A 23,477-nucleotide genomic window follows, 5' to 3' on the forward strand; every position below is an offset into this window, starting at 1 on the left:
AATACTAATCTTCACCAATTTCAAGCTTGTGGAGCCATAAAAGTGAATTATTTACGAAAATCCTTTCAAAATTTAATCTAATGTAAAAAAAATGGAAAATCTGTTTTTTCTTTCCAATCTAATTGAAATTTTGCAGATCTAATAATCAAGTTTAGGGTAATAATCTCCACAAATTTCAAGGTTGTAGCCCAATTAATAACGGATTTACAAAACTCTAATCAAATTTTCAAAATTTTGCTTATTGCATGTAATAAAAATTTTTAAAATCTGTCTAGATCGTGTAATAATTTTTTAATTTGGTTTCCAATATTATTGCCAATTTGGCAGATCTAACAAACAAATTTAAGGTAATAATCTTCATAAATTTTAAAGTTGTAGCAAAATTAATAACGGATTTACAAAAGTTTATTCAAATTTTCAAAATTTTGGTTAATTCTTGTAATAATTTTTTTTAAATCTGTCTAGATGGTCCAATGTTTTTGTAATTAGGTCCATCTAACAACTCAATTTAAGATAAAAATCTTCACCAATTGCAAGTTTGTAGTCTAATAAATAAATTTTATTAACAAAAATCTATTTAAAATTTGTTCCTGACGGATTTGATTGATTTGATTTATTAATTTTAATCAACTGGTTTGTATTAGTGGTAATAAAATTCGACACTATGCAGTCTCAAAATTCTGTCTTTTGATGTATCAGATGTGGAATGAAAAAGATTTCGAGCAATTTTGTGGCAAATCTTAAATTCCTTCTTTCGTTCTGTTGATTAATTAATTACCTTGTACTGACCCCGAACCCGCAAAAACGCGCGTCCTGAATTGAGTTCCGGGATCCAATTTTCAAACGATATCAATCAGACGAGTGTTGTCTTCGCCACTCCAGTGTTTTTCGCCCGGACCCGAGTTTTTTACTCCGGGAAGTAGCACCGATATGAAATTAAAATGTGGGATATAAATCACCACCGCAATATATCGAATGATAAATTTGAGTCACATCTTTATGTGTCAGAAGTCGGGAAACTCGTACTTAAACCGATTCGAAACGTTCAATGATCAGATTCACCATCTGCGGCGCAGACAAGTGTAACGGAAAATTGACTGTTTTGTGCGCTTTTATTGGATCACGTACGAAAATGCACCGGGAAATATGTACGTTTGCAGATGGAGGGACACTAAAAATGCATCGAACTGACATGTAATCGAAGTTTGGGGATTTTAGGGTGCGCAGGACGTGTCAAGGTTAAAATCATCCCTTTGACTTGTCTGCAAACTTCAGAATTGGTTGCATCGATTTAATGAGAAAGCACAGGTCAGCACAGTATCGCATCTATTCCAAACTATTGTTTTCTGATACTTGCATATCCTGCAGAAAAGCGCGCTTCGCTTGCAACAACATCAAACTTTAATGGAGGAGAAAGAAAGTTAAATAAACCTCTTTGACGTGGATAATTTAATATTAATTAGCGAGCTTTCTGGAGTTTTGGAACTGAAACTTCTACATGACTAGTTTTTTTCGTGCTCCTGAATAATAACGTCGTGGTTTGAATTCGGAATAAATTACAGCAATGCTCTAAAGCAATCAGTCTTGTGTGTACGGGATTGTCGACACGGGCGATGACAACACGATAAGACCAGTTAATCAGAGCCCTTCAGGAAAATCTGCTATTACTTACGGGCACGTGCTGGTAGATCGGTTGTACTGCGACGCTTAACATTTGCTAATTTGAGAAAGTGTAGAAATGTTGTTTAAAGTCGCATCGAAATTGAAAATTTAGCGTTGTAGTCCAGGCAAAATAAACAACAAGCTGATTTTTGTGTGGGCCTGCATTTTATTGTTTTAATCAAATTGTCAAAAGTCCCCATCGATAGGTGTGCTGCTAAAAAAGTTACGCGGTGGTAAATGTCAAAGAAAACAATTTTTGCAAATATCTTGTCACGGATGATTCCAAGGGCAATCGCATCTATTTTAAAAATTGTATTTTATCAAATTTGCAACAAAAAAACTTCATAATATTTTTGTAGGACTTATCGTTTCCAAGAATTAGGGATTTTTTTTAAATTTACAAGAAATTGTCTCTATTTCACAGCATCTTCAAAATAGACTACTTTGAGTGCTTTTTTTTATAACAGAATACATCGAAAAAGTCTAATTCACCAAATTTTCTAACATTGTATGAAATTAATCTTCTTCAGATTGAATTTCTTCGTGTATATTTTTTCCAAGAACTTGATATAATTTCTGAAGATCCTAAAAGAAATAAAATAGATTCGTAATTGTATATCTTCGTTGACATCTCATACTTAAGCGTTATTTTCATTGGATTTATATTACCCACATAGTGTTCAAAAAATTAAACTTAACTCTCCAACGTGTTTAAATAAAAATATAGTTCTAACTATCATTTTAAAATATAAAATTGAGTAGTTTATCTGAAATAGGTGAAGGCACAGTTATGATTATCTCCAAAATGTTTCATTTTAGTCTCTATCATCGTCTTTAGAGGCAAGTTTGACACTTAACAATATTAAAATCTGGCGTCTTTAATGTAATAACATAGTGTTTTAGTTATCTAGAACGATAGTTTGAAATATTTGAGCAATTCTTTGTACACAAAATGACAGAAGTGTGTTTTACGTTGACTGATATTTAATGTATAACAAAGTATTTTAAAGACCTTAGAACTGCTCTTAGAATTCACAGACCCATGAGAATTTAACATTTTATTCCAGTTTATTTTTCCGTAATTTTGGTAGTTTTAACGCCAAGACAATCAAAATTAAAGTGGTTACTACTTTTGACACGTTTATTAACAGTGCTAAATGCCAAAATATTCGGTGAAGAAAAAGCTGAAAATGAAAATGAAAAATTTTAAAAAATTGTATTAAGAGGGTAAGCCAAAATTTTTCTCTATTTACTATAAAATTCCGTAATTCTGATAATTTTAACGCCAAGACAAACAAAATTTAGGTAGTTACTATTTTTTGCATGTTTATTTACTGGGCCAAATAACAAAATATTACAGCAAAAAAAACAATTTTAGATTTTTTTTACAAAATAAACGAAAATTTTCCTTTTTATTCTATTAAATTCCGTATCTTTGGTAGTTTTAACGCCAATACAATAAAAATTGGACTATTTACTACTTTTAACATGTTTATTTACTGTGCCAAATTCCTAAAAAATAGAACAAGAAAGAGCATATGTAGAAATGTTTGCTCTTAGGAAGATTAAAAAAAGGCAGCATTTTGTAAAAAAATACGTAACTTTGCCAACGCTAAAACAATAAAATTTGTCGACACTATAATTTACAACATACTTATTAACTTTACTAAATCTTAAAATTTTAGAACAAGAAGGAGTATTTTTAGAAATTTTTATTGAGAGGATAAACCAAAATTTCCTTCCATTTATTATAAAATTTCGTAAATTTGGAAATCTAAACGCAAAAAAAAACAAAAATAAACAAAAAGTTTATTAACTCTGTTAAATGCCAAAATATTAGATTGTTCTTCAGAGGAATGAAAAATACCACAATTTTCTCCAAAATTACGTAACTTTGACAATTTAAACACTAACTCAATACAATTTTTCTACGTTATAACTTACGGTACGCTTATCAATTCCACTAAATTTAAAAATTTTAGAGCAAAAAATGCAAGTTTAGAATTTTTTATTTTTTTATTTTAAGACCAAACCAAATTTCTACAGTTTCTATAAAATTTTGTAACTTTGCTAGTTTTATCGTCAGTAGTCAAAAACCATTTTTGCTTTTTATTTTACAATGACAATGGTTAAAAATGTTGTGCATTATCAATTTTTAAATATTGGTAATGACCAACTTTATTATTGCTGAAGACAGACATGAAGACATGAAATGAAGTTTAGAAGGTAATTAAAACTGTGTTTTTATTTATTTGAAATAAACTAGTGATTTTGAGTGAAAAAGTTAAGTTTTATTTTTCAACAGTAAGTAGTAATTGCCGCAGTTTATCTTACCTGAATCTTAGGTAAATGAGTCTAAATTGTACGATTTTAACAAAGATATACATAATTTTTCTTCTGTTCTTTTAAGGACTCTTAAAAACTAGAAGAAGTTCTTGAAGAAAATAAGTACCATGAAAAAGAAATTGCAGAAGATTAATTTCATAACTTGCTGGAAAATTTCGTAGGTTAAGTTCACTCAATGCTTCCTTAATATAAAAAAAAAATAATAAAATTCTTGAAATTTTGAAAAATACTTTCATATCTCAAAAATGGTAACTCTTACGAAAAATATTGCGAGATCATTTTTGTGGTAAATTTGACAAGGTACAATTTTCATAATAAGTATTTTACCATTAGAATCACAAGTGAAAAGATATTTGCAAATATTTGTTTTCTTTGACATTTACCAGCGCGTAACTTTTTTAGCATTGGCATTTTTAGCATTTTTAGCATAGTTGGAAAAATAAAATAAACGTCCACAAAAAAATCAGCCTTATGGGAATTCTTCCGAGGTTTTAAAATTTTTGTGTTTATTTTGCCTGGACTAGTTTGTTGATAACAATGAAACCGGCGCATCCACCATTTTTGAATCCTCAATTCTCTTTATTTTCGATCATTTTTATTGCGCCTCGCCTCACTTGGCGGTGACAATGTCGTGGCAACTTTACGACGCTACTAGCTCTAACTTTATTGTGGTAAGTGGAAAACAAACAGATTTTATTCAATCGATTCCATTGGCGAGAAATATGATGGCGTCGCGGCGCGCTGTGACAATGTTTGCGTTCAATTTTGCGACAGTTTCCAAGATCTTGTGTAAGCTCGTGACAAATAACCGCCACGCATTTTGTACTTGACGCTAATCGTACAGTTTTTAATCCGAAATTTTAAATTGCGATGCAGCAAAAAAGTGAGTTCCATTTTCCTTCTTCCATTCTTTCCTAATAAAATCTTATTTATTGCACTCTTGACTTTATTCCGCCTGCGAGTTTTCGGAGGAGAAAATTTCATTTGGTGACCGGGAAAGGTAATGCAGGCGGTAATTTGTGTATTTATTGATTGAACGAATAAAAGTGATTTGAAAATGTTTTTATTGATCTCTGGGGATAACTGAATGAAAATTGACTTGGTTGTGGCATAATTTCGCTTTATTTTCGACTAAATAATCGGTTTGCATGTTACTCATGAAATAATGGCTAGAGTGGACGAATTTCGTGGTTGTGTAAGCGGAATTCGAGTGCACCACCGCTCTTTCATTTCATCCCCTAATGACTAGAGGGGACTCAGATCGATGAACATTATTGTTGAGTTATTGCTCATCATTACGTTATTACTAAAATAGAGGGTGAAGTTGTTCAATTTCGTTTTTTCAGGAAATCAAACTCGTGCTAACAAGTGGTACACTGAATAATTTCCTTTTGTTTGGCGACCGCTCTGACCTGGACTTCCAATTTCCTTAAATTCTTTTTATTTTGTTGATAGAATTGGAAATCCGGTCGCCGCGGTTCACGGGTTCAAGTTGGCTGGCATTTCCGGCTCTTCGAGGAGCGTACAAGCACGTCCAAGTCAGCCTGGAACTGCGTCCGGAGGCCTACGATGGAATATTCTTTCTGACCGGGGAAAGGGATGACATGGCTGGTGATTTTATGGCCCTCTTACTACATCAAGGATTTGTGGAGTTTAGGTGAGACTTTGCTGTTGCTCTGTTAGATAGGTCATTTATCTTCGCAGTATTTATGATGACAGGATCATTGTGAAAGATAAAACACACAGGTGGATATTTCCACGAAACGTGCGTCTTGCGAAAAAGGGGAACTGTCACAGGGGAAATATCAGGGATGATGTTAAATCAGAATGGGATTATGGGGGGAAGTGCGGCTTTATTACACGCTCGTTCGATTTAAATTAATATAAAAATGCACGAAAATGTTGAATTATTCTCATTTTAGAGCAGTTTGTCGCGCAATTTTCTCCCGTTTAACCCGAGCGCTCTAATATCCGCCACATTCATCAATCATGTTTTGTCGCCAAGGCTAAGACACGCACTTTTATGAACAGCTGGAAAAACAGCAAAGAAAATCACTGGTTTGTACGAATCATTAGAATTTTGAACAGACTACTGCAAACTACTCCAAAATTTTAGAACAAAAAATACTGATTTTATTTTGAAACGAGCCAAAATTTTTCAAATTTTTGTTATTAAAATTCGTATTTTTGTTAGTTTTTAAGTTATGTCAATGAAATTTGGGAAAGATATTATTTCTAAAGTCTTCATTAACTGTGGCAAAGTTCAAAATCTTAGAACAAAAAACAAATATTTTAGAAATTTTTATTTTAGAACGAATCAAATATTTTTAAATTTTTGTTATCAAAATTCGCAGTTTTGTTAGTTTTTAAGTTATGGCAATGAAATTTGGGGAGGTTAGTACTTTTTAAGTGTTCATTTACTGCGCTAAAGTTCAAAATTTTAGAACAAGAAATCAAAATTTTAGAAAATTTTATTTTAGGGCAAACCAGAAATTTTGAAATTTTTGTTATTAAAATTCGTATTTTTGTTAGTTTTTTAGTTATTTCAATGAAATTTGTGGAAATTATTACTTATAAAGTGTTCAATACTGCGCCCAAGTGCAAAATTTTAGAACGAAAAACAGAGATTTTAGGAATTTTTATTTTATGACAATCCAAATGTTTTCAACTTTTTGTTATTAAAATTTCTATTTTAGTTAGTTTTTAAATTATGTCAATGAAATTTGGAGAAATTATTACTTTTAAAATGTTAATTTACTGTGCCAAAATGAAAAATTTTAAAACAAAAAATGGAGATTTTAGAAAATTTTTATTTTAGAACGAACTAAATGTTTTCAATTTTTTGTTATTAAAATTCGTATTTTTGTTAGTTTTTTAGTTATTTTAATGAAATTTGAGGAAATTATTTCATATAAAGTGTTTATTAACTGTGCCAAAGCGCAAAATTTTAGAACAAAACATACAAATTTTAGAAATTTTCATTTTAAAACGAACCAAATATTCTGAAATTTTTGTTATTAAAATTTGTATTTTTTTAAGTTATATAGTTATATCAATAAAATTTAGGCAGGTTATTGCTTCTCAAGTGTTCATGAACTGTGACAAAGTGCAAAATTTCAGAACAAAAAAATTGAGATTTTAGAAATTTTCATTTTAGGACGAACGAAATATTTTGAGCTTTTTGTTATTAAAATTCGTATTTTTGTTAGTTTTTTAGTTGTGTTAATGAAAGATAGGGAAGTTATTGCTTTGAAAGTGTTAATTAAATGTGCTTAAGTACAAAATTTTCGAACGAAAAATAAAGATTTTAGAGACTTTTATTTTAGAACGAATCTAATATTTTTAACATTTTGTTATTAAAATTCGTATTTTTATTGGTTTTAAAGTTATGTCTATTTGGCGAGATCACTACTTCTAAAGTGTTCATTAACTGTATCAAAAGGCAAAATTTTAGAACAAAAAATACAGATTTTAGAAAATTGTATTTATTTATTTTAGGACGAACCAGAAACTTTCAACTATTTTGTTACCAAAGTAATTTACTTTTAGACTAATATTTTTCCCATTTATCAATCAAGTTTTGTCGTCAAGTCCAAGACACGTATTTTTATGAAAATCTGGAAAACCCGCAATAAAAATCACAGTTTTGTACCAATGACCAAAATCTGCAAACTACCTCTAAAATGGTTGCTTGCGGCCATTAAACTCAACAACCATTCTGTCGCTCGTTTGTTCTTTAACCTTTTGTCATTTTAACAATGTGACTTTTATCAAAGTCTGATAACTGAGAATAATCGAAGCGCTTTTGAGCTGTGATGTTTTTTGTTCTCCAAAACAAACTCATATTTTTTGTAGCTTGTAAATGGATTTTCTCCACAGACGTGTTTTTCTTTTATTTTTTTATTACATGCACAGTTCAATCAATTTATTCTTAATGCTTTCGTCGATTACAGGCGGGACAGTCGATAAACTCATGAAAATTCCCCGACATTTATGAGCTCTTTTTATGACATTTTCATGTTGTTTATTAACAGGTGTCCGCTCAAATTACCGGAGAGCTAAAACAACTTTTGGTTGCAGCAGATTCCTGCTCGTTTATTATTCAATCTCCGAAAAATTCCCGGCGCATCCACCATTTTTATCAAATGGAAATATTTTCCTTCGTAGTTTGAACAAAACAGACTAATCCATTCTGACGTTAATTGCATTCTTGAAAAACAGAATTTTCAATATGAGATGCACGCCACTGAAAAACGTTGCATTGATTTCTCTGAAAATCTTTGATGTTTTAAGCATTACTCGAAACTTAACGACGTGGAAATCACCTTTAATGAACCTCCCGAAAACTTAACTTAGAGTTTTCTAAATTAATATGTTAGCAGGGCTTGATAATTATCTTCGTTGCTGACACGGCCTGAAATTTCGAGCTAAATATTTGACTTTGGCAACTGTATCCTCCCAACACTGTAGTTTTTCACGCTAGATCGATTTTCTCCCCTTGAAAGCCATATCAAATTTTTATTTTACAGCGTCAAGTTGCCACTTCATATCTATTGCCCTCCTCCCCCACGTCGCCGCCGCCGGGACTCTCCTCAAATCAAAATTAATTTCATTAAAATTAAATAAAAATGTGATTAACTCCGTTGTTTTTGAAAAAAGTCGTGTCGGCCCGGACATGAAAAGGCTTTTAATTTTATTAACATTCTGAAGTTTCGCCGGGATTCTAAAATATGTCCACAAAATCGTAAGACGGAATTAACTCTGAATTATTTAAGTCTTTAATAAAAAGTTACAAGGTAGGAACTCTTTGTTGTAAAACAAGTATTATTTATCTTTTTCTTTGTTCTTTTGGCTCGGAAAAAGTAATTTAAGTTAAATAATTCAGCAGTTCTTCAAACATTCTTATTTGTGGGATATTCCAAGTTCTAATAGAATACTTTTCGCCAACAGTAAGACAGTTAATTTAGTGCAGACGAGTCTGTGGGAAATTTAGATTTCAACGTCAGATAAAGTGCAATTTTCAACAAGAGTTCTCGGGCACTTCATTATTTTAGAGTTAAAATGGTGGATGCGCCTTAGTTTTTTTAATATTCAACTTAAATATTTCCGGGAAAATGTGTAGCTTTTTCCCAAATAAATCTAGCATTTCTTGGACATTCATTAAAAGTGAAGTTAAAAAGTTAAAAATATTTGGTTCGTCTTAAAATCTCTATTTTTTGTTCTAAATTTTTGTACTCTAACACAGTCATTAAACACTTAAAAAGTGGTAATCTGCCTAAATTTCATAGATATAACTTAAAAACCAACAAAAATACGGATTATAATAGCTAAAATGTAAAAATATTTAGTTCGTCCTAAAATGAAATTTTCTAAAATCTCGATTTTTCGTTTTAAAATTTTACACTTTTGCACAGTTGATAAACACTTTAAAAGTATAGTAATCTTTACCAATTTCATTGTCATAACTTAAAATCGAACTAACAGAACTTCAAATTTTATTAACAAAAAATTACAAATATTTGGTTCGTTATAAAATAAAAATTAAAATTTCCATTTCTTGTTCTAAAAAATGCACTTTTGCACAGTTGATAAACACTGTAGAAGTCGTAACCTTCCCAAATTTCATAGTCAGAACTTAAAAAACAACAAAAATACAAATTTTTCCAACGAGAAGTTGAAAATATTTGGTTTTTGCTGTTTAGCATGTTATCGCCTCAGTGAAGTTTATGGCTAAAAATGTATCTAATTTAAGACCAAAAAACAAACAGGCTTTTGGAAAAGCATCTAATTTCTAGTTTTCTTTAAAATAATACAAAAATGAGGAGAGTGCAAGACTTTTGAACACTAGTATATTTAGCATAATAAGATCAGTATTAAATTTGAAATTCACGTGCGGTGTTATCAAGATAAGTTGTTTGCATTTATCACGGAAAATAAAACGACTCTTGAGAGAAAAATACGCACGCAAATTTCGTGTCGACGCGGTGCGTTGGACGCAAAAGGTGGGTTTTATGGAAAATGCAGAATATGCGCCAACTTTTGCATGTTGTATGCATAAATCTTTTATTATAACTTGTGAGCCAATTAGCTTAAGACATATTACCTCCATACTTTATAAATATATTCTGCTTATCTACTTCGTTTTAACAGTTATTTATTATACACGACGATAAAGAACCGTTTTAACTATCGAGTAACAAAGTGAATAATTCGGTTGTTATTTGTGCCCTAAAAAGATTTCAAAAACAGTTTTAAATTCTCCGTAAAACAATGATAAATTGTGCTAAATCTATCGCACTTCGGGCAAAAATATGATCGAACGTTCGCCGCTTTAACGATCCTGACAATCTGAATTTCATCCCCGAAAACTTATCTACACAAGTGGCTACATATTTTTATGATAAAACTTCCGAACCGCCTTACATTAGTCTAAAAGCCACCAAATCCCCTCTGAGTATTGTAAAAGTAAGACACCACATTCCTTCAAAACGGGGGTAGACACCCCAATTTAAATTTTTATTGGAAATACAACCCCATCAGTGTAAACCAGCGCCTATTAATAATTGCCTTCACCACCTCATTGTGCTCATTAAAGCTGTTGGTTAATTAGTCACCACGTTCCCTCGTTTCCGTTAAAAAATTCATCCCCCCTCTAAATGTCCGTTTTTAATCACCGCCACATTGTGCAAAAGGGTGAGCAGCACGGTGTTGATGACCGAATAGTTTATGGATCATTAACAGGCTTGAAAGTTGGTTACCCCCGTGATAGTTATGTTCAAGTAGAAATTGTTTTGGTCTATTAATAAAACCACGTTAATGTGTGTTTTGCTCGGGTGATGCGAATCAGATTAGATCTCAGCAAAGTTTGTAATCCTATTGAAACAGAAATTTGAAAGGTATTTGAGGAGTCGGGTAATTAATTAACTTAGTAATCGAACAGATTGGGAACTCGTGCTTAGCTAAAAATAGAGCGGATTATATCGTCTTTCTTACATGACTTGAACAATTATGAGCGACTCTTTAAAGTTGCATGTGCTAAAATTAAAGTCCTTTCTCAAATACTAATTATGTTTTAACCGTGTTGGCCTCTGTTTTGCACGAAACTGTTGTCACGTGTAAGTAAGCACGTTTGAAATTTAATTGGTTTCCAAATTTAACACTGAAACGTCAAGCCGTAAAAACGATGGATAACAATAAAACTGTGACCTGGGCCACGCTAAACGAAAATAATAGCAACTCTATTTGGGTTATTACTGCCCGATTGTGGTGTGCTATTTTAATTACGAAATTTAAGGAATCGATTTTGCAATCATAGAGTTTAATAGAAATCTGTTTTAATCACAATGCGGTCAGTTATGCATCGCATCAAAATGGAAACTAAATAATTGATTGTAAAAGAAAGAGTCTCAATAAACTTTAGCTTCTAATGCTATCGAAGTCATAATCATTCCAGGATCATAAAACTTGACGGGAGTTCCATTTAACTCCACTTCCAAGTGAACAAACACTTTGAAGGTCCGAAGAATGTTGGAGTTATTCGGGAAAATGTGTAGCATTTTCTCGGAAATATTTTAGTTAAATATTTTGAAATTTATGGCGCATTCACCATTTTTACTCTAAAAAAATGAAGTGCCCTAGAATTCTTGATAAAAATTGCACCAAAATTCGCATTTTTGTTGATTTTTATTTTATGACCTTAGAAAGTGTTCATTAACTACATATGCCAATGTGCAAAATTGTAGAACAAAAAATAGAGATTTTAGAAAACTTTATTTTAGGACGAATCAAATGTTTTTAACTTTTTGTTGTTAAAATTTGTATTTTTGTTGGTTTTTAAGTTATTACAATGAAATTTGGAGAAGTTAGTAATTATAAAGTGTTTACTAACTGTGCCAAAGTACAAAATTTTAGAACAAAAAATGGAGATTTTAGAAAACTTTATTTTAGGACGAAACAAATACTTTCAACTTTTTTTTATTAAAAATCGTATTTTTGTTAGTTTTTAAGTTATGATAATGAAATTTAAGGACTCCTAAAACGTTTCTTAACTGTGCTAAAATACAAAATTTTAAAACAAAAAATTGAAATTTTAGAAAATTTTATTTTGAGACGAGCCACAATTTTTCAACTTTTTCTTGATAAAATTCGCATTTTTGTTAGTTTTTAAATTACGTCAATAAAATTTTAGAGCAAGATATGGAAATTTTAGAAATTTTTATTTTAGAACAAACCAAATATTTTCAACTTTTTATAGTTAAAATTTGTATTTTTTGTTAGTTTTTGAGTTATTACAATGAAATTTGGAGAGGTTACTATCTATAAAGTGTTTAACTGTGCCAAAGTGCAAAACTTTTGAACAAGAAATCGAGATTTTAGAAAAATTTATTTTAGAACGTACCAAAAACTTTCAACTTTATTTTAATTCGTATTTTTGCGACCAGGCCCGAGTCCATATGTGCAATGCGTGCAAGGCACGCGGGCGGCCACATAACCCCGGCTTATTAAAAAATACTCAAAACAAAAAAATTAAAAAGCCCAAACAAAATAACCGTTCAAATTAAAGATATATTTCTGATTGTTTTTATTCATTTTTAATATGTAGTCCTATACCAAGAACTATTGTACTCTATGATCAATTTCGTTGCAAACTACCATAAAAGACATTCCTTTCTATTATATTTCGTTTCTCTTTTCCAATTTGGAAGCACTTAAAAACAAACGTATGTACGTGCCTATCAGTTCTGAAATTCAGCAAATTTTTGTGTGAATTTTTAATCGTCTCAAATGACGCTAATAGAAGTGCGATTTTAACGTTCAACAAATAATATCCTTTGAATATCGAGTTATTTCCGTTGGCATATTTTTTAAGTTAGTGCCTAGATATTCAAGTGTCCGGAAAGTGGCGCACCACCTAGAAAGGGGGTAATTGGATGGTTCCCGAGAGTATCAAAAAAGGTTAAAAAAAATCCACACTCTGCTTTCGCAGTAGGATCAAATTAAAATTAGAAAGATCGCAACATTGCTAAACTGTTCCCCAATAATTTAAATTGCCAGTCTTCAAAGTTATTATAGTAGCGTTGCTGTTGTATTGTTGTTGGCGTTAGTTAGGTCAGCTCATGAACAAGTAATGTAACGGTTTCATGTGAACGATACCATACTGATCGACATCTTAATTGTTAACAGTTTTTAGACATATTTTTATTTTTTCGATTTTTCTTGAATCATTAATTTGCGCAAAATGTTCTTTACGTAACAAATTCATTTGAACGTGAAACTATTGAACAGAAATTGTTAATATTGGAATTAAACTTTTTCTCTTCAATCCATCACATCTCTAAAAATTGAACATGGATATTTTTAAAAAATTTTCTGATGATTTATGTCCGATGATACACTATCACGGTGGTGTACGACTTGCCGGACAGCTGTAGTTAATAAGATACTTCATAAATAATAAGAAGCGTAAAGATGTAATTTACAAAATAATAAAAAACATTTACAATTAATAGGCAATTATTTCTAATATCGGGGCTTGGTTTACCGAAAGTAACTTAACTTTAAAATTTAATAATTGTTGAAATATTAATTTTGGTGTTAAAGCAACGTGATTGTTTTTTTGATAATCAAATGTCGGCTATCATCAAATTAACTACGCGATTAAGTGAATCTCAATGTAAACTGGCCCATTATTTATGAAATTTCTAGCACATTTCTACAAAATGGAAAACAGACACCTGCGGACAGCCATACAAGACCAAAATTTTAAAACAAAAAATGTTTAAGGCGAAAGTCGAAGATACGGTAGCCAATCACAATCGTTGAACCTATAAAAATTGCTGACTAATTAAAAACTGAATTTTGGAATTATATTATTTGTATTTTTTTGTTTTAAAATTTTGGTTGAGTACTGTTTGGGGGGGAGATGGGGGGCGGCACATTTGGTTCGCACACGGGCGCAAGAAGGTTTCGGCTCGGGCCTGTTTGTGACAATGCCCATAATCAAATTTTAATATTTATCATATTTTTATAAAGGGGTGCAAGATTTTTGAACGTAAGTGTATTTGACTAGTAGTAGGTAAACCTTGGCCTCTGAAAAATATTTCACGCGTCGCGTCCCCAAATAAAATTCCCTCATGCTCTTGTTTATATTACTGTAAAACCTTTAGTACCCCCGAGGCTCATTCAGCTTTCTCCCTCAACAACGAAAGTTATACTAAGAAAATGATTTCGTTAAAACCCTTAGAAATTCGATTCTTTATTGTAGCGTTTCTGTTATCAGCATCGCGTTACACCCACAAAAATGTATAATAATGACATGGAATGGCGTATTTAACGAAAACACGCATTTCAACAGACGATAATATTGATCGAATACCTGCCAGGTGGTGTGTACCCGGCAAATTCCGGCGCCAGGGGTCGCCCGACACGTGCTCGGGGTCAAATTCCTTATTCATAGCAAATTTGAAGAGTTTACGTGAGACGGGAAAAATGAAGGTGGGTCTTAAGAGAAAGCTGTCTCATTTATCTTGCTACGAACAAATATTGGCCTACATCGAAAATTAATAGATACGTTCCTTTGGAATTTTAATTAAGTACGATGTGAAGAGTTTTGTATTAGTGTCAATACTAGGAGCTTGGAACTTGACATCTTTCGACCGCTTTTATTACTTTCCTGCTAAAAGTTCGGATGAGTTGTAGGCGAGCTTGACTCGAAACGACATTTATCTGGCTCGATGTGGCATTATTTAGATGGATGGGGGAAAAACAGCAAATGGGTGAAATCTTTATGAGGACAATTAAATTTTTTGTGGGGAAAAACACACGCCTAGTCTATAAACACACTAAAATTCTATTTTTATTGTGACGAAACCTTTTACTTCCTGTTTCATTCGACAAAGCATTTAATCTACTTTATCGGAGTTGGGGGAAACGACTTTAAACTCACTTCCGGCGACCATTTTATTAATTAAAAACGTGTATTTAATAGACGAGTAATAAATTCAAATTCGCTTTGGAAAAATAACGCAACGTTCATAAATTGGGAATTAAAATCGAATCACCACTACTCTTGTTTTTCCGATATTACAATTTTTACAAATGTATTTTTCCGAGTTTTCCTTAATTAAAATTGTCACGAAACGTAATTAAACCTAATTGTGAACTTATTTAAATTACGATCATTAAGAGGAGAAAATATGAAAACAACTGTGCAATTTTTTGCGGAAAGTTTCTAGATTTGGGCCTGGAATTAGCGTGCAACTACGTAGATATTAATATTAATTTATTTATAGAAACTCGTTAATATTTTCTTTTGAAAGTGACCTAATGGAATACGAGTCATCAAAGCTTGAAACACTTTTTTGTGTCTCAGGCTTGTTATTAATATGTAAATTTAAAAATTTATAAAAATTGAATGCATGAAAATGTATTAGAAGTATTATTTTACTTAATACAATTTTGTTTGAATTTTGCGGATTTCAAGCACATTTTAGCCGAATTTTGTTGCTCTCTTGTTAAAATTGCCGAAATTGCAAAATTTAATTGGAAGTTTTGAATTTTGAGCAAGTTTTGAATTTTAGCGCGCTCTACAAATGAAAATTTCTAAAATTTGTTCTTTTTTTTCTAAAATTTTGTAATTTAATACATTCAATGAACACTTTTGAACTAACAATTTCTTAAACTTTAGTTGCTTTACTGATAAGATTGTCAGAGTTACAGAATTTAAATGGAAATTTTATAATTTGAGCGCGTTCTACAAATGAACATTTCTAAAATTTGTTCTATTTTTTCTAAAATTTTGTAATTTAGTAATTTGGTTGCTCTGCTATTTAAATTGCAAAAGTTGCAAAATTTAATAAGAATTTTAAATTTTGAGCTTGTCCTAAAAATAAAAATTTATAAAATTTGTACCCGTTGTTTTAAAATTTTGTAATTTTCTACATTTAATGTTAACTTTTAAACTAATCATTTTTCAAAAATTGGTTGCTCTACTGTTAAAATTTCCGGAGTTGCGAAACTTAATTGGAAATTTGCTTTTTTTTCTGAAATCTTGTAATTTAGTACATTCACTGAACAGTTTTAAACTATTAATTCCTCAAAATTTGGTTGCTTTACTGGTAAAATTGCAGAAGTTGCGGAATTTAATTAAAAATTTTGAATTTTGAGCGCGTTCTAAAAATGAAAATATCTAAAATTTGCTTTATTTTTCCGAAAACTTTGTAATTTAGTACATTCAATAAACACTTTTAAACTAATAATTCTTCAAAATTTGGTTGCTCCACTGTGAAAATTGCCGGAGTTACGGAATTTAATTGAAAATTTTGAATTTTAAGCGCGTCCTACAAAGGAAAATTTCTAAAATTTACTCTTTTTTTTCTAAAATTTTGTAATTTAGTACACTCAATAAACACATTTAATCTAATACTTTCTCAAAATTTGGTTGCTTTACTGGTAAAATTGCAGAAGTTATAACATTTAAATAGAAATTTTGTAATTTGAGCGTGTCCTACAAATGAAAATTCTAAAATTTGCTCTGTTTTTCCTAAAATTTTGTAATTTAGTACACTTAATAAACCCTTTTAAACTAACAATTCCTCAAAATGTAGATGCTGAACGGTTAAAATTGCCGGAGTTGCGAAAATTTTTAATTTTTAGCGCGTCCAACAAATGGAAAGTTCTAAAATTTGCTCTTTTTTCTAAAACTTTGTAATTTAGTACACTCAATGAACACTTTTAAACTAATAGTTGCTTAAAATTTAGTTGCTCTACAGTAAAAATTGCAGGAGTTGCGGAATTTAATTAAAAATTTTGAATTTTCAGCGCGTTCCACAAATGAAAATTTCTAAAATTTGCTCTTTTTTTCTAAAATTTTGTAATTTTATTTAATTACTTTACTTATTTATTTAATTAATTTAATTTATTAAAAATTTTGAATTTTGAGCGGATTCTACAAATAAAAATTTCTACAAGTTGCTCTTTTTTTTAAAAGCTAATTCAAGCTAATAATTTCTCAAAATTTGGTTTCTCTACTGTTAAAACTGCCGGAGTTTCGGAATTTAATTGGAAGTTTTAAATTTTGAGCGCGTTGAAATGAAAATTTCTAAAATTTATTTAGCTTGAAATTAAGCTGATTTTTCGACAAATGTTGCGAAAATTAAAGTACATACATTCCAGTATTATTTACTTAATAAATTTTTGATCGACTCGAAACACAAATAATTGCTTCCAAAACATAAATTTTCGATCAAACCCGCCCCCAAGTCGTCACTGTCCAACCCCCGAGCCAGAACCGGAATCTCATTATTTCCCTCTAACCCAATTTGTTTATCTATTCCGCCCGTCGCTGTCATTGTCTGTTATTTTCAATATTCCCTATATTACCGCTGACAATAGTCTTGTAAGCCTTCACCACAACTATCTATTCATTATTACGTACATAACGTTTGCCACATAAAGCCGGTGAATCTAGAACAATCATTACGTCAGAGATTCATAAATGTTAATATCTGTGCCATATGTGCCTGACGAAAGTCGAGCATTTTCATGCAAATACAGGTTGAGAATTGGGGGTGAACTTTTCACTTATTTACGGTGGATGGCATTCTGTTTTAGCGGAGTCTAAATTAAAAGTCGATGAAGATTTACGGGGGAAAATTGCTACAGTTTCATGAAAAATTCGGATCTGTGAGCTCGTTTTAGCTTAACAAATTCATGAAGTAGTCTAAGCTGTAGTGCTTGCAGATTATAGTGGTAAAGTATTCAAGCACACACTCGATTAACTAGGTGATACATGGCGGCTAAAAAACGATAAGCTTCAACACAAACCATACAAGCAATAATTAAGCAATTTCCTCCCAAGTCTGGTGACATTCATCCCGTATATCTTCGCCAAGTCAAATGTTTACGTAACATAATGAACGTGTTAGTTAATTAGAATTTCACTTGGAAGCTCGTACATACAGCAACAGCCACTGCGGTGTAAAACAAGCAGGAAGTCCGTGGATTACCAAACAGAATCCGCTGACTTCATAAACAGCGAAGTTGTACTTTGCAAACTGGTGTCTATTGTGGTAAAGGCGCTGAAACAATTTCCTTTTTTCTAACGAACGTTATTCTCTTGCAGATTTGATTGCGGCTCTGGCGTCGGCGTCGTTAGATCCGAAGAAACTGTCTTACTGAACCAATGGAACCATATCACTTTGTACAGACACAGATGGGACGCATGGTTGCAACTCAATGGAGGCAAACACGTGCAAGGGCGATCTAAAGGGTTATTCTCGAGAATTACCTTCAGAGAACCCTTGTTTATAGGCGGTGCCGGGAACACCACGGGGCTGTCGGAAAAGTTGCCGGTAGCTGTTGGTTTAAAGGGGTGCATTCGGCATTTGGAAGTTAATGACCATGTTTACAAATTCGCCCTTGAACCACATGGGGAAGCTTCGAAAGGATATGGAATTGGTGAGTTTTACTTTGTGAATATTATATCAAAAAGCGCCAAAAATTTATGATATTTACCGGTTTTTGGACACTCAGGAATATCATATTTTGATACTAAAAATACAAAACGTAAACAGTCGTCTTGGAGATGATAATATTGCTCGACATCACCACTTCTAAAAATTACATTCTGTGTTAACTGAACAAATATTTGCGATCAATACTGGGCCGCGGCAATGAAAATATTTTTCTTCGATAATATTAAACTCGTTGTTGTTGACACCGTGACTTATATCGCATTAAAGTCACTTGTGCTTCAACATTTCTTGCTTTTTTTTGGGAAAAAAAATCGGATTTGTCATTAATTTATTATTCCATGAATACCAACAAATTGCAATGTCATAAATTTATATTAATTCAAGTTTATTAAACTGCTAAATTCACTGAAATTTGGTGATTCTGATTATAAATATTTTGATCACAATTAGTCATGTTTGATTACGCAATAGAATTGGAAAATTAATTAGGTTTAACTCTTTTATATTTTTTATTTTTGTTCATTAAAACACAAATTACATCAAAACAAATGCTGAATTCATTAAAATTACTGATTAAAAAGGATGTAATTAAAAAAATGACCAGTACTAGGAACTTTTAATTTTGTTTTTCTATTCTTATGTTTAAAACGTTATTTAAAGTTATTTTACTTGAAAACATTTAGGGTGGGTTTCACCAACGTCAGTTAAATGCTCAGTTAGTTATTCAATAGATAAATTTTATAATTTTTTTTTTAAATTTTAGTATTTCTAAAATCTTTATTTTTTATTCTAAAATTTTGCACTTTGGCACTAATTCAGACACGGTCGCAATCTCGCTTATCTATGAAGTAATCTTAACGTATTGGTACTCATTTTACGCAGAATTTTACGTAAAATTCAAAAAGCTAAAATTTGTTAAGATCGGTCCAGAAATAATTGAATTATTAGCGATCAAAGTTTCGGATATTAAATTTTGAGTTGGAAAATTGTCAAAGCTCAATATCTCCGAAAATAAAAAAGATTTTGAAAAACGGTTTGCGCCATCGTTTTTCTCGGCTTATTCTACTTTAGAATAAGCCTTCAAAAGTCCAAGAATCGATGGTCAATCGATAAAAAAATTTCAATTTTTCGCTTGTGATTGCCTCTCGTATACTACTTGCCCGATCGATCTGAGATTTGGCCAATCGATAGATCTTGAGCTTCTCTTTTGATCGATATATAATTTAATAATACCAAACGCAATTTTTGCCCCAAAACAGCGTCTCGAAAATTACCCTAAAATCATTCTCTGAAAATGTAATTCGGTCGATATCTTGATTATTTGTTAAGGAAATTAGAGCCAAATGGGCTCATTTTACGCAAAATTTTGCGCTAAATCCAAAAGTACCCTTATTTTTTTGTCCGTCAACAAATTACTAAGTTAAAGGCGTTTTAAATTTCGGTTAGTCGCCAGAGGGTCAAAATTTTGAAGCACCGGAAACTATTTTTCCTGTTATCTCCAGATTTATGGCAAATATCTACCAATCCTTTTTGGAATTGTTTTTCTCGCAATTTTTTCCCTCAGAAATCAATCTTAGATAATTCTAATTTAAAATTTTTATTATGTCAATGTAGAAGTTAGCGACCTTTAGTCTCTAATTCCGACTCGGTTGCTATTTCGCTTCGCTTAACGTAATAGTACTCATTTTACGCAGAATTTCGCGTAGAATCTAAAAATGCAAAATTTGTTAAGATCGGTCCAGAAATAACTGAGTTATGAGCGATCACAGTTTCGGATATTGGATTTTGAGTTGGAAAATTTTCAAAGCTCGATAGCTCCGCTCCGAAACTAAAAAAGATTTTGAAAAACCGTTTGCGCCATCATTTTTCTCGGTTTATTTTACTTTAAATTTTGCGACTCAATCGATGAAAAATTTTCAATTTTTTGTTTTTCGATAGCCCCTCGTAAACTATTTGCCCTATCGCTCGATATATAATTCAATAATACGTCTTCACCCCGAAACAGCAGCGTCATGAAAATGACTCTAAAATCACTCTCTGAAAATGTAACTTAGTCGATATCTCGGTTATTTGATGAGAAAATTTGAGCTATGTGGGCTCGTTTTCCGCAGAATTTTGCGCTGAATCCAAAACCACCCTTGTTTTTTTCATGAGTCAACAAATAACTGAGTAAAAGGCGTTTGAAATTTCGGTTAGTCGCCAGAGGGTCAAAATTTTGAAGCTCCAGAAACGATTTTTCCCGATATCTCCGAAATTATGGCAAATATAAATAAACCGTTTTCGAAATCGTTTTTTACCTTAAAAATCGATTTTCGATAGTTTGAATTCAAAATTTTATTTTTTTCAGTTCTAATGAACCTTCCCAAATTTTATTGTCCCGAGTTAAAAACTAACAAAAATACAAATTTTAATATCAAAAGGTTGAAAATATTTAGTTTATGTTATATAGGATAGGTGTAATCGCGTCTGGAAAGTTTGGGGCTAGAAATTTTTGGCTAATTTAAGACCAAAATTAGGGAGTTTTTAATCTAAAAAATGTTTATTTCGAAATTTTGGTTCAGAATTATTGCCTCCATAACCAATTTTTTTCTGGGCCAAGAGTTCTAAGTCACCTGCATATTAATCAACAATACATATATCAATGTAATTTAATTACATTATTTTTTGCATCTAACTTTAGAATAATGCTAAATAAACAAACATCTCACTCGCGTTTATTGTTAGCAGAGAGCATTAAATTTTCATCCATTTATTTCGAACTGTGCATATAACTGTATTACCCTAAAATTGAAACAAAACCGACAAGCCGTTGAGTGATTCAAATGAATAAATCAACACAATTATTTATTTATGTTTATTACGACTCTCCAAATTTAGTATGATAAAAATGGTGGATGCGCCATGTAAAGTTTTGATTTCGATTAGTCACTACTAAAATATAGGCAGCAATTACCCCTAACGACTCACTTCGCAACAGTGTCGAAATTAAAATGTGTTCTTCTGAGCATTAAAATTAATAACCTCTCGAAAATTAGGTTTAATCTGCTTCGCTTTCTAAGAGTAAATTGGTGGAAGCTCAGCTAAATTAAAGGTCGAAGTCTCTGTACAGCTTGCGCGCTGAATTCATGCTAGCCTAAAGATGTCGCTCTATTAGCTTTTATAAATTCTCCATTCAATTCACATATCCGCTAAACCCTTTTTATCCAATCTAAATCGCTTCTCTTGAGTATCATTTAAAAGCCCCTCCGATCCGTTCTTGTAATTCTGCTAAAAGTTTAGAAATCCACAAATAGTTCTAGTGGAAAGTTCATTTTGTCAGATACAGAAAAATTACGAGAAGAGGGTCACCAAGTCTGATAATTTGAATGGAAATTGGTCGGGGGTCTCCCTTTGCGTGTGAGTATTTTCCATATCATCGACATAATATCATTATGTAGATTTATTCGTATGGAAGGTCTACACTTAATGCATATCTGAATATAAAAAGCGACGGTACTTTAAAATCTTACACTTTGATGTCGACGCGCTCATTTTTCATTATCATTGATTAGCTGTAATGACTAAATAATTGTTTGCCCGCTCTAATGAACTATAAATTAAAGGGAATAAACCGGGATAACAGTAATACAGTTATTGCGCTTATTTAATATAGCCAGGAAAGCTTCATGGGAAAGCTGGGCAACTGCTGGCAATTCCCCGCACGATTTATAACTGGAGATCAATCCGGGATAAGACGGTCAAACTGAATTTACACCATCAAAGTCACGATAGCCCATCCACAACTGTTAGAGCTAATTAGTGTCGAAGACTGTAATCATATGGATGAATTTCCTGTCGATTTTAATTAAGGATGTCACAAAGGGCACGCACTGTTCGCCGGAGGAGAATTTTATTCGAAGAAAATTGCTTACGAAAACAAAAACTAACAATGCTTGCTAGAACACCCCCTCTTTCAAAAGAAGGCAAATTTTAAATCATCGTAAATTGAATTACTTACATTTTGAAAATTTATTATTTTATAATTGCTTCTTTTTTTTTGAATTTTTTGAAGGTTTAACGGGTTAAAATTCTATAATCGACAACAGAATATTTGCTGGAAAAGCATTTATGTCATACAATTCGAAAACCAAGACAACTCGGTAAAAAAAATTCCAATAACGGAGTTGGCAAAATATTACTACACTGCGCCGCCAAATTAACGCAAACTTTAAAATTTGTTTTTTAATATGCACATGCATTTTAAAGCTATTTTGACAATTAACCTTTTTTAATAATTGGAAAAATTTTTAAAATTTTAGAGCAAAAAACACAATTTTTCAATATTCTCAATTTGAATCAAGGCTAAAGTTTGGGGATTTTTCTCTAAATTTCTGTAATTTTGCTAATTTTGATCGTAAAACAATGAAATTTACAGATTTACTACTTTTGGCTTCTTTATTAATTAAACAAGATTTCAAAATTTCAGAGCAAAAAATACATTTTTTAGATATTATTTCTTTGAAACGAAGCACAACTTTGAAGATATTCAGTAATTTCGACAATTTTGATCGTAAAAAAGTGAAATTTGCCGACTTTAGTACTTTAACCTTGTTTAATAATTGGAGAAAATTTCTAAATTTTAGAGCAAAAAATACAATTTTTAGAAATTCTCAATTTGAACCGAAACAAAACTGAGGATTTTTCTGTAAATTTCTGTAATTATGACAATTTTGATCGTAAAACAGTAAAATTTACAAAACTTACTACTTATTTAGGCTTGTTTATTAATTAAACAAAATTTCAAAATTTTAGAGCAAAAAAGACAGTTTTTAGAAGTTTTCACTTTGAACCGTACCAAAATTTTACACAATTTTTTTATAAATCTCTGTAATTTTGACAGTTTTGATTCAAAAACAGTGAAATTTGCAGGTTTTATTACTTTTGGCTTATTTATAACTTAAGTTAGAATTAAAAATTTTGGAACAGAAAACAAAATTTTTTGAAATTTATAAAAAG

General features: G+C 31.3%; 1 protein-coding gene across 1 annotated transcript in view; it reads left to right on the forward strand.

Moving 5' to 3' along the window:
• LOC148182067 (pikachurin-like) overlaps window positions 1–23,477 on the forward strand; it is an 84,123-nt gene that overhangs the window by 43,051 nt on the left and 17,595 nt on the right. Inside the window, exons 4-5 of the mRNA XM_088033392.1 lie at window positions 5,464–5,665; window positions 18,131–18,465. Coding sequence (XP_087889518.1) covers window positions 5,464–5,665; window positions 18,131–18,465 — 537 coding nt within the window. The remainder of the gene's footprint in view (window positions 1–5,463; window positions 5,666–18,130; window positions 18,466–23,477) is intronic.

The sequence above is a fragment of the Gnatocerus cornutus genome, chromosome 1 (assembly GCF_029298725.1).
Source record: "Gnatocerus cornutus isolate USDA-ARS CGAHR chromosome 1, icGnaCorn1.1, whole genome shotgun sequence".
NCBI lineage: Eukaryota > Metazoa > Arthropoda > Insecta > Coleoptera > Tenebrionidae > Gnatocerus > Gnatocerus cornutus.